The sequence below is a fragment of the Schistocerca nitens genome, chromosome 6, assembly GCF_023898315.1.
Source record: "Schistocerca nitens isolate TAMUIC-IGC-003100 chromosome 6, iqSchNite1.1, whole genome shotgun sequence".
NCBI classification, from domain to species: Eukaryota; Metazoa; Arthropoda; class Insecta; order Orthoptera; family Acrididae; genus Schistocerca; species Schistocerca nitens.
In genome coordinates, this window is record NC_064619.1 from 151,579,079 (window position 1) to 151,591,149 (window position 12,071).

The 12,071-nt window shown below is 39.9% G+C and overlaps 1 protein-coding gene across 5 annotated transcripts in view; it reads right to left on the bottom strand.

The window, feature by feature from the left end:
• Window positions 1-483: 483 nt before the first annotated feature.
• Window positions 484-12,071, bottom strand: part of LOC126262924 (actin-related protein 8) — a 186,763-nt gene continuing 175,175 nt past the window's right edge. For all 5 annotated transcript variants that reach the window (XM_049959847.1, XM_049959849.1, XM_049959845.1 and 2 more), the window contains one exon: window positions 484-1,595. In XM_049959847.1, the coding sequence (XP_049815804.1) occupies window positions 1,423-1,595 (173 nt within the window). In that variant the 3' untranslated portion in view covers window positions 484-1,422. The remainder of the gene's footprint in view (window positions 1,596-12,071) is intronic.

Genomic DNA, 12,071 nt, shown 5'->3' on the forward strand with positions numbered 1-12,071 from the left:
CACCTCAGCAAACAAGTCCACAAGAATCACCAGACACATCAGTAGTTTATACTAGAGCAAGCTGGCAGGTGCATTAACAAATACCTGCACAGTCTGGGAGTTCCTGTCTACCATGAAGGGAGTGAGTGTGTGGGAAGCATTGATTTGTGACAACAAGTAAAAGTTTATATTTTGTTTCCTTGGTCTGCTGAACTAACTTTGATGATGTTCAAGTTTATGTACTGTTGTCAAAGGTATTTTTGAATCCTGAAAATAAAATCAGTTTATCTAGTTATGGGAATATATTAGTGAATTACTACTGCATGTATCATAGAAGAATCCTACAACATTAACAGACTCAATAGTAGGAAATGGTTGTTTCAGGTTACCTACAGGTATGACATAAGTGCTATTGCAGGAGCAGCTTTCTTCATAAAACATGATGCAATCACTTGTTGGATAAGCAATGATCAATATGTTCAAAAATTCTTTTATTTTTCCAGTCTTGAACTCATATACACTATCACGATTACAGGTTTCAGTACATTGTCGTAGATGACTATATTACACTTTCTAACACAATAACAAGTGATCCTAACACAATAACAAGTGATCAAGATCAGAAAATACCTAATTTCTTTTTGTTTTATTAACTTCAGTAACAGCAGATACCACTCACAGTAATAAAAACTAATACTTTACACTATCAGTTTCAAAAGTCTGCATGATAATTGAATCATTATGTGATGAAACTTGCTATCCACACAATTAAAGAAGCCCTACTACTATCTTGTGATGACAGCACAGGCTATGTTTTGCTGGACAGGCAGAGAGAGAGAGAGAGAGAGAGAGAGAGAGAGAGAGAGAGAGCACATGGATAATGCTGCATTTCTATACTTACTACGCAACCGTCCCTCAAAATATTAAAACACTGATTGCATCAGTTTACTTTATAGTGGTGACACATCTGCATAATCAGTCAAATCTATATGGAATTACATTTTAATTGAATCGCAACACTTTTCCATTGGTCACTGCATCTTTTTTTCCTTAAGTTATCAGGTATTAATTATATTTTTAGAATAAAATTATAGCTTCAGTACCAAAGTTCTTTAGTATTAGAGAATTTCATAGTTACTATAGTTGAAATTCCACCTTCTATTACATCAGCAACAGATATTCGTGCATGAACATAGAAAAAAATCTGTGAAAGTAATATGACCAAAATTTTATCACCTAGAATGTTAACACTGACCCTGAAAATCTGTCCTGTATAATTTATTTTGGTAGTGTTCTTAAACTTTTAAATAAAAGATTCTATGTTTTCTCAACACACAAATTCTCTCTCTCTCTCTCCACCGAAGATAGCAGTCTTCTTCTTTTACACAAAATTGCATACTGTTTTATTACAGTATCTGAGATGATGAACTGGAATAAAATCTTTTACCACATAAATGGTGCCCTCTCTCTCAAAAGTTTTACTCCAATTTTTTGCCACTCATTTGGGTACAACCAAAGCTCTTGTGCTGATTCTAAACAGGACATTATGGCTGCACCCTTCCAAGTAGTTATCTGGGGATCCATTTCTTTTGGATTTGTGATGATGTCCAATTGTTCTGCAAATGTAAATTACAAAACAAAGATTAGACTAAACTGCAAATTTTCTTTCCACATAGTAAGGTGGGATTGTAAAAAACCTACCTAGCAAGTAACGATGGCGACAGATGAAAAAAGAGACATTAGACAATACTGAGCAGCCAAAACAGAAGTGAAATTAGAAGCTGGAAGTGGCCTGGAAAGTTTGAGCAAACACTATCAAATGTAATTTTCTTACATATTGTTCCTCTCTCAAGTTGATAAAAGAAGCTATTAAAAATATTTTCCACAATTTAGTTCCTTAAAAATGCGCCAGAGCTTTTAAATTTTTTTATCGCAGTTACAAAAAGATTTACAGAAGAGCACTGCTAACTCTTAATGCTGAAAAGGAATGACATAAAACAGGATACTGAGAAAGAGAAATAAAAACACCTTAATTTACAGGTAAAGGACAGGTATTTTTATGCATGAGTATTCTTCCAGTGTTTCAGGTAAGTACAATAAAAATTTCCAAAAACTGCCATAGTAGTTGTGTCGATATGAAACACAATAATTAACAGACAACATATAAGCACCCTTAAAAACGCCACAAACAAAAATGTGAACGGGCATCCACTCACCTGTAGTTGATTAATGTGGTGCATATAGAAACTTTAAGGTGTGTATATCACAGATTAACATCATAAGGTGAACCTCAAAGGGAAGAAAGGAGGTGGGTAGTGTGAGTGAGGGTTAGACTGGTTTGGGAGGGGATGAAAGGACAGGGGAAGAGTAAGAGGGAAACTGTGGAGATGAGGCTGTGAGTGTAGAATGAGTCAAGTTGGAGGCACAGGAAAAAAGTGTGGGGGTGGTTGTGGACAAAAAGGATTGCAGTGCTTGTTGTAAGAATAATTCCCAACTACATACTGAGGAGCTGATAATAATGGAAGAGGGGGGGGGGGGGGGGCTGGGGAGGAAGTACTCAGATGGCACAGGTTGTAAAGCAAGGTAATGCCTGTCTGTAACAGCCTTAATGAGGCAAGGGATTGCTCTATAAATGCAGGCATTATGACAAATTATAAGGCATTACCCTCAAAACCAAAAACATAACCTGCAAAATATTTCCTGTACCATATTCTCAATGCACCTAATCCTCCAACCACACCCATGAATCAGAGCCAAAGGAACACACCCTCATCAATCAATGTCACTCCTGACTGGAAAAACCTCCTTTGCCAGGCTTTCAGCTACTTACCATTATTTTCTGAAATTAGGAACAACTTACCCACAACATTCCCAACCCCTTACAGGGCAATATTCCTCCACCCACCCACCCAATCTAGTCCATCCTTATGCAATATCTACTCCCAACCTCAAATGGTTCTGGTATATGTTCCTTACCATGCTAAACCATTTGTCTCTGTGAACTGTGAATCTATAAAATTCTCAATAGTGGAAGTGCACTGGAGTATGAGGTTGTAGGCATGTTGTTGTTGTTGTTGTGGTCTTCAGTCCTGAGACTGGTTTGATGCAGCTCTCCATGCTACTCTATCCTGTGCAAGCTTCTTCATCTCCCAGTACCAACTGCAACCTACATCCTTCTGAATTAAATTTTCTAACCTACCTGCCCGATTACGGGATCTCACATTCCACGCTCCGATCCGTAGAACGCCAGTTTTCTTTCTCCTGATGTTAATTAAAAAATTGACAATTCATTCTCACAACACTTATAAAATTGATGATGCCAGATTCTATTCCTGAAATACATTGTCTACTGTTTGTTTACATGTAAGAACACAGTACTTATTTTTGCTCTCCCACTACTGTCATTACATTAACACAGTTCTCAACAACTGAGATAGTATTCCTGTGAAATGCCTTTCCATATGCTTTCAACATTACTACTAAATAGTACGTGCTCTCGTGAATTCACAAACAGACTCCCCACTCCGGGCTCGTGTCTGGCTATTCATAGGCTCACCTTTTAGCAGCAATGTGTCACTTCATAATTTTTAGTTATTTACAAGAGAATGCTATATTAATTAATGATATAAGAGAAAGAAAAATAAGGTAACTGGCCTGAGTTTCTAGGACCATTTACTTCATGAACCAAATATTTGTGTCCTTGTAGTTTACAGGAACACAAGGCACTACATTCTCATATCATAATGGTACCATAAGTTCATGTTCAACAACCATGTTCAGGAAATTCCGAGCTTCAGTATTATCAGAACAGAATTTTTTGAAATATTACGGGGTATAAAAATGGGCGGTGTGTTGAAATCATATCTTAGTAAATTAATAACTTCTGAATTACAGAAATTTAGTCTAAACAAATCACTTTCTCAGAATTGCGAAAAACTGGTCTCCAAAGGCAACTAGATTACTGGTTCTTAAGTTTCAATTTTGACACATGTATTTTTACATTAGACCATAGTGAAAATGCAATATTTTTAAATCCTGGTATTCCTGAATTAATCAACTTAAAGTGAAAACAGTGGGAGAATGCCAACTGCAGAAGTTGATAAAGCACACTTGTGGAGCATTCACAATTCTATATTTGTGATAAAAAGAAAAAGTGGTGCCTGCAGCATGTTGGATTAAACACATTTCATTTCAACTCTCTCGCCATATGGGCCAGCTATCTGTGGAAGACCCCTGTGCAACACCAGTCGAATGGACTCACATAAGGCATCACATTTTGGTTCTGTCAATGGTACATCCTATTCTATCCTGTCAGAAGCACAGCCACCCATAAAAGCAGCCATATTACACACCAATTCTGCTGTAACTTCAGCACAGCATTTTACGCAGACATGACCACCTGAACGAACTCCAATGTCAAACTGTGCCCAAGAGTAGACTTGAACACCCAGTTGTGGAATGCAATGCTGAGCAGAGTGTACTGGACTTCAATGGCTGTTTCAGAACCTGTGAACCATGTCATCTGGACCCCTCTTCCCCCCTCACTCATCACCAGCTTCTCCAAATTATGTAGAGGGTAACTGTCCTTTCAACAGCCTCTTCAATGTTGTTGTCCTGCTGTATCCTGTCGCACACCAACCTCCATCCCTGTCCCCCACTTATCTTATTCTACACTCGTTCCCTCTGTAGTGGACTGTTAAGGCAGCCAGTCCACAGTGAAGTAGCCGAAAGGGCACGCGTCAACTCACGCCGTCTGGCGTTAAGTCTGGAACAGGATTCGTAATGAATGTGATAAAGAAAAGAACGTAGTTACTATAACACTTAACTTTTATATTGTCCTTTGGTATACAGCATTCTGGATGATACAAGTGAGACTATCTTGAGGTACATGCAACGTTACAAATGGTTAATGGCGCCTTGCTAGGTCGTAGCCATTAACTTAGCTGAAGGCTATTCTAACTGTCTCTCGGCAAATGAGAGAAAGGCTTCGTCAGTGTAGTCGCTAGCAACGTCGTCGTACAACTGGGGCGAGTGCTAGTACGTCTCTCGAGACCTGCCTTGTGATGGTGCTTGGTCTGCGATCCTGACAGTGGCGACACGCGGGTCCGACATGTACTAATGGACCGCGGCCGATTTAAGCTACCACCTAGCAAGTGTGGTGTCTGGCGGTGACACCACACCCTCCCTCGTCCCCTGCTCTATCTTGCCTTCCCAATCTGTTCATCCACATCACTGGGCACCACACTTTCCCTGTCTGTGCCAGAGTGAGCTACACATGGCATATTCCTATCTCATATGCTTGCTTCCTCTCAACGGCATCAGCCACCCAACCCTTAAACCTTCCCAACCATCCCTTACGTGCTTTCTTCTCTCACTTACTCCACCTGATAAAACCACTCACAGCAGTCAAGCTGCAGTGCCATAACAATGTACTTTGCCAAGACAATGTTTTCTGTAGAATCTCCATTCACAAGGTTTGTGAGAAGTCCACAAAGCATCAACTGACATGCCCCCGCTATGCTCCAGAGACTTATCTGATGGGCAACTGTTTAGGTAAATAAGCAGACCATAAAAGTAATGGCATACATTTGTTTTTCTTGGGCACATGTTGTTGACTATTGCCCTGCTGAAATACAGGAAGTGGAAATATCTAAAAAATGGACCAGTACTTTGGGATTAAAAAATAATACCAGAACAATACCTGCCTTAAATGGCCTCAATAAATAAGAAACAACAACGGCAGTCACCTCATGGTGTGGTCACAATGCACATCCAGTACCTGCTACTGTTATACAGTCGGCAAAAGAAGATAGCTGACAACACTGTTGACAGCTTTCAACTGTGAAGCACAAAGGGCTGTAAGCGAAAACATTAATTGTCTGCAGAGCTGCAACAACACTAAAGTGTTGTCATAGAGACATATACAAGCTTTCAACACGTGAATGACTAAGGTAAACACGCAAAGCATCTGCGCCAAGTCCACTACAACTCTCACAAATCCTCTTTCACCAAACATATTACAGCCACATGCATCACTCATCTATCCACTGTCACTGTCACTGTCTCTCTCTCTCTCTCTCTCTCTCTCTCTCTCTCTCTCTCTCGCCTATAACATCAAGTTACATCACTGCTGTGCAAAAAACATTTGGCATCTGGTGATTTATTTTAAAATGTGGTCATCGAACTGCATTTTAACAATGTATGGCCAAAATATGTTTTGACTATTACCCTAATATGTCCATTTGATGGGTTCCTTGTGCAATAATGAAAGAGACAAAATAAAAGAGTATTACTGTTATTGCAAAAAGTTTATTTCTGCTGTGGATCCCCTGGCAACTAAAATACAGTATTATGGAAATGAATGTTCCAAATCAACTGCAATATGGTAAAATGTTTTTTAATATTTTACTCAACAGGCCTGTTTTGGCTTACTGCCATTATTAAGTGGTGTCTAGTTGGAAGTGACAACCATATTGCATCTATAGTAAAGTCTATCTGTCATGTCTCGGTAAGTATAATCGCTCTTGTAGTTATCAAAATGTCAAATCTGAACTGTCAAAATATTTGGAGAAAAAAAGATAACATATTTTTACATTTCGATAACTACAAGAACCACTATACTTACCAAGACATGACAGAAGGACTTTACTGTCTAAGCAATATGGTTGTCACTTCCATCTAGTCGTTACTTGATAATGGCAATAAGCCGAAACAGGCCTGTCACGTAAAATATTAAAAATCATACTACCTTATTGCAGCCGATTTGGAGAAATCATTTCCATAATATCTTATCTCGAAGTATACTATGCTGCGGGCCCAACAGGATGTAAAATATAGTAACTCAAAACATTTTGGTCCTGACACATTCCTTCATATCCAATCTCTTCACTAAACGAAAAATCTAATGTTTATGATACAATATCAAGAAAATTAATTAAAGAGTGTTGTTCGAGTTTAGCAAAATCTCAAGTAATTTTTGTAACCAGTCACCTATGAGCAGAAAAACTTCCTGATTCAGTGAAACTGTAGCCAATTTCATTTTTGTCAACCTTCTCAATTTTACAAAAGTTAGTATATAAGCTACAACAACAAACAACATATTGTTGAAGCCACAGGTAGGATTTTTAAAGGGTTCTGACACTCTATATGAGAGGCAAGAAAGTTCTTAACTCATTAGGCAACAAATTATAAGCTTCCAAAACATTATGTAATTTTTCAAAGGCATTTGACTGTGAAAATCAACAACACTTTTTTTACACAAATTAAAATATTATGGTATCAGAGGAAATTCTCTGAAATGGTTCAAGTCATATAACACAGGAAGCAAATGGTGTCAGTTGGAAGGAGTTCTATATTACAATATCGAATTACACATGAACTGAAATTAACTATGCATTGTGTTCTGTGAGATTTCATTTTAGGGCTTTTGCTTTTTTGTGTATATTGATTATAGTACCTGGAATCGAGTAAGACTGGAGTGCACCTGCCAACAGCTTCACAACAGGGAATTCCCGGTACAATGCAGAGACACATGACAGGCAGGGACGACTGACAACATAGACCACATCGCTAAATACCACGACCAGAGAGCAAAGCCAAGTCGGATACCAAGACGCAGCAACTATCAGTGACCAGAGCAATGACGAATACATAAACGATCACAAGCCCAGGTGGAGCATGACTGCGGTCTGTGCCCCTGTGCTGCTGGCTTTACAGAACCACTGTGAGTGTCGATAGGTTGGCCGGTGGGCATGGCCCACACATAGCACTGTGGTGGCGATAGCAGCACTCGCATATTATAGGAGTGTCACCAAGTGGCTGTTGTCTACGTCCATGCCTTCTGGCGGGCTGTCAAAATTGTCGGACCAGGATACCAGATTAATAACACAGTAACATTATCAGCAGCTAAATTATGTTGTTTCTAGATACTGCAAAACATAGCAAATGAAATGCTGTTTTGGAAAAAGGTTTTAAATAAATTTAATGAATAGTTCCCAGCCAATCACCATATGCAATTCAGAATCAGAAAGAGGTTTCCACCTGACATATGTATAAAGTATGATGTCTTGAAGATAGAAAAGTCTGACAGTGTTAAATTCTTGGGATTAAAACTTGACACCAAATTCAGTTGGGAGGAACTGCTGAAACACCTAATCAAATCATTATTTGAACTGCAAAAATTGTCAGACAAAGATGATATTAAAATAAAGAACATTGGGCATACTTTTCTTACTTTTATTCTGTAATTCCATACAGTATCAAATTTTGGGTTAACTTGTAAAAACAAGCTTAAGTTTTCCTGGTCCATAGTCATGTAATATGAATAATTTATGGTGTAAATTCAAGAGCTACTTGCAGAATGCTGGATACATGAACTACAGCATCTCAGTACATTTATTACTTGATGAAATTTGTCATTAGTAACACAGTACAGGGTGGGGCAAGCAAAAGTGGCCTGGATGAGTTGATACAATTGGACATGACTGTGCATATAACCAAACACCGTTTGGTTGATGCACACACCACGTGTATGCCAGCCACATGAGCCAAGCCAGTTCAGAGCGTACTGTAGACTGTGTCAGTGTGAGTGGAGCAGTGCAGAGGGAGCAACAGTACTCACAGTGGAGCAGCAGTCATTTGCTGTTAAGTTTAATGGTGTCAAAGCGCCAGCAAATAGTGCCGTGCAACGCTTAGTCCAAAACAGGCATCGGACAGGATCTGTTTTGAACAAGCCAAAAAATGTGACCACACACCAGAAAAATGTGCCTGCAGTTAACCAGAAAATGCTTCAAAGTCCCAACAAATTGACCCAACACCTGTTGCAAGAGACTGGCATATCACCTCGATCATGTGGACAAATACTCTACCTGAACCTGCAGTCTGGTTACGGCCCTAGCTGGCTGCCCTGGTCACCTGATCTGTCAGTGTGTGATTACTTTGTGTGGGGAGCCCTCAAGTCTAAGTGTACTGCAACAACCCTAATAGTCTTCAAGAATTGCAGCAGAACATTTTGGATGAGACTGTAGCAATTCCAGCTTCGATCCAGCTTCAGCAACTTGCTGACTGAGGCCCAAAACTGTCAAAAGATGACTGTGATCACTTTCAACATATGCTATAGTGAGGTTAGCACTGTTTTTCCTTTCCTCTGCTGTGTTTCTTTGTGCCCTGGAACTCTGTTCTCTGATCCATTTTTATTTGCCCCACCTTGTATAGGTTTTTTTCAAACCAACAATTTAGTTAATGTCATCACCGCAAGGAATAAGAACAATCTTCACAAAGACTTAGTCACTCATTTTGGTCCAAAAAGGTGTCCACTATTAAGGAAAACATAATTTTAATAGTGCACCATTAGCCACAATAAGTTTAACTATTAATAAAGTATAGCTAAGAGGAGCCTAAAGGATCGAACGGTTGAAAGCCCTGTCTAGTCCACTGATGAATTTCGCACCACAATCAATTAATGTATATATTATTAGCTATGTCATATAATATGAATACTATGTAATAACTGACTTCAACATAGCTTTAATGCAATAATGTGATCAATAAAAGTTGTTGTTATAGCCTTCAGTCAGACGATTGGTGTGATGCAGCTCTTCATGCTAGTCTATTCTGAGCAAGTCTCATCATCTCCAAATAACTACTGCAACCTCCATCTATTTCAACCAGCTTACTGTATACTGTATACAGGTCTTGGTCTACTTCTACAATTTTCACCCCCCCCCCCCCCTTTTCCCTCTATTAGCAAATAAACAATTTCTCAAATGCCCAGAATGTGTCATCACTCAATCACTTCTCTTAGTCAAGTTGTGCCATAATTTTCTTTTTTCTCCAACTTGATTCAGCATCGCCTCATTTCTTATTTGACCTACCAATCTAATCATCAGCATTCTTCCATAGCGCCATAATTCAAAAGCAAATTGCTCTTTTTCATAAATGTTTTTCTTGCTATTGTCATTCTGAATTTCATGTCTTCCTTACTTTCACCATCATCAGTTATTTTGCTGTTCACATAGTACAGGGTGATTCAAAAAGAATACCACAACTTTAGGAATTTAAAACTCTGCAACGACAAAAGGCAGAGCTAAGCACTATCTGTCGTCGAATTAAGGGAGCTATAAAGTTTCATTTAGTTGTACATTTGTTCACTTGAGGCGCTGTTGACTAGGCGTCAGCGTCAGTTGATGCTAAGATGGCGACCGCTCAACAGAAAGCTTTTTGTGTTATTGAGTACGGCAGAAGTGAATCGACGACAGTTGTTCAGCGTGCATTTCGAACGAAGTATGGTGTTAAACCTCCTGATAGGTGGTGTATTAAACGTTGGTATAAACAGTTTACAGAGAATGGGTGTTTGTGCAAAGGGAAAAGTTCTGGACGGCCGAGAACGAGTGATGAAAATGTAGCACGCATCCAGCAAGCATTTGTTCGCAGCCCAGAAAATCGACTCGCAGAGCTAGCAGGGAGCTGCAAATTCCACAATCAACTGTATGGAGAGTCCTACGAAAAAGGTTAGTTATGAAACCTGAACGTCAACTACCTGAGGCGATGGATCGGCCGCCAGGCAGCCCGTGACAGATCACTTCATCACTGGCCTCCAAGAAGCCCTGATCTTACCCCCTGAGATTTTTTCTTATGGGGGTATGTTAAGGATACGGTGTTTCGGCCACCTCTCCCAGCCACCATTGATGATTCGAAACGAGAAATAACAGCAGCTATCCAAACTGTTACGCCTGATATGCTACAGAGAGTGTGGAACGAGTTGGAGTATCGGGTTGATATTGCTCGTGTGTCTGGAGGGGGCCATATTGAACATCTCTGAACTTGTTTTTGAGTGAAAAAAAACCTTTTTAAATACTCTTTGTAATGATGTATAACAGAAGGTTATATTATGTTTCTTTCATTAAATACACATTTTTAAAGTTGTGGTATTCTTTTTGAATCACCCTGTATAACTCCTCTACTACTTTTAGTGACCCATTCCCTAGTCTAATTCCCTCAGCATCATCTGATTTAATTAAATTGGATTCCATTACCCTCATTGTACTTTTATTGATGTTTATCTTACGATATCTTTCCAAGACCTTATCCACTCCATTCAATTGTTCTTCCGAGTCTTTAGCTGTCTCTAACAGAATTAGTAGTAGCCGAGTGAGACAGATGCAGCAACAGGGAAGTAACCGCTTTTGTGACATTTACGAGTTCCTAACCAGGAGTGAATTTTATTATATCATCTATGTTTAGTTAAGTTTCTTGAGTTTCTGTGTGTAAATTTAATAACAAATAGCCATAGTTCTCGCATCTCCATTTGTGTCAGAAAGTAAACCGATTTTGTGACGTATTACAAGTTCCTAATGAGGGGCAAATTATTTAGTTTCACCTCAGTGCTTCAGTAGTTAGGTTTTAGAATATCTGTGTATTACTAGACACAGTTCGTTTGTTTTCGTCAGGGTCTACAGTAGAGTTGCGCAGCACGTGCCGATAGTCCGTTTATCAGCATAGTTTAGTTTTCCACGGTCTTTTGTGTGGACAGGGACTGCGATTGTTGTGTGCAGATGTGAGCCAAGTTGGTGACACTTCGCTCTCAGCTTCAGGCTGTGATGGCGTCGGTTACACAGCTTGAGGCTGCAGTGGATGGGCACCACTGTTGTGGGCAGGCTGTGGGGATCCAATGGACATCCAGCATGTCAGAGTCCTCCGATCAGTCCTCACTGGTGGCCAACCCAGTTACTGCTCACACTGAGGCTGACCCCTCACCTGCAGTCGAGTGAGAGGTCGCCCCAGGGTGAAGCAGGCAGTGAAAGACTTCCCAGGCGGCTGCACATAAGGCCTCCCCGGTTTGTCTGACAAACAAGTGCCAGGTGCTGTATGTGGCTGACACTGTCACTGAGCCAGATGCTGTCGCCTGTCCTTTTTCAGAGGAAACCACTCAGCCTGCAAAATCCGGGCAATCACAGAGGGTGGGATTACTGGAAGTTGGGAGCTCCAACGTTAGGCGAGTTATGGGGCCTCTTAGGGTCTTGGCTGACAAGAAGGGTAAGAAAACCAATATGCAATCCATGTGTGTACCGGGTGAAGTCATTCCAGATGTGCAA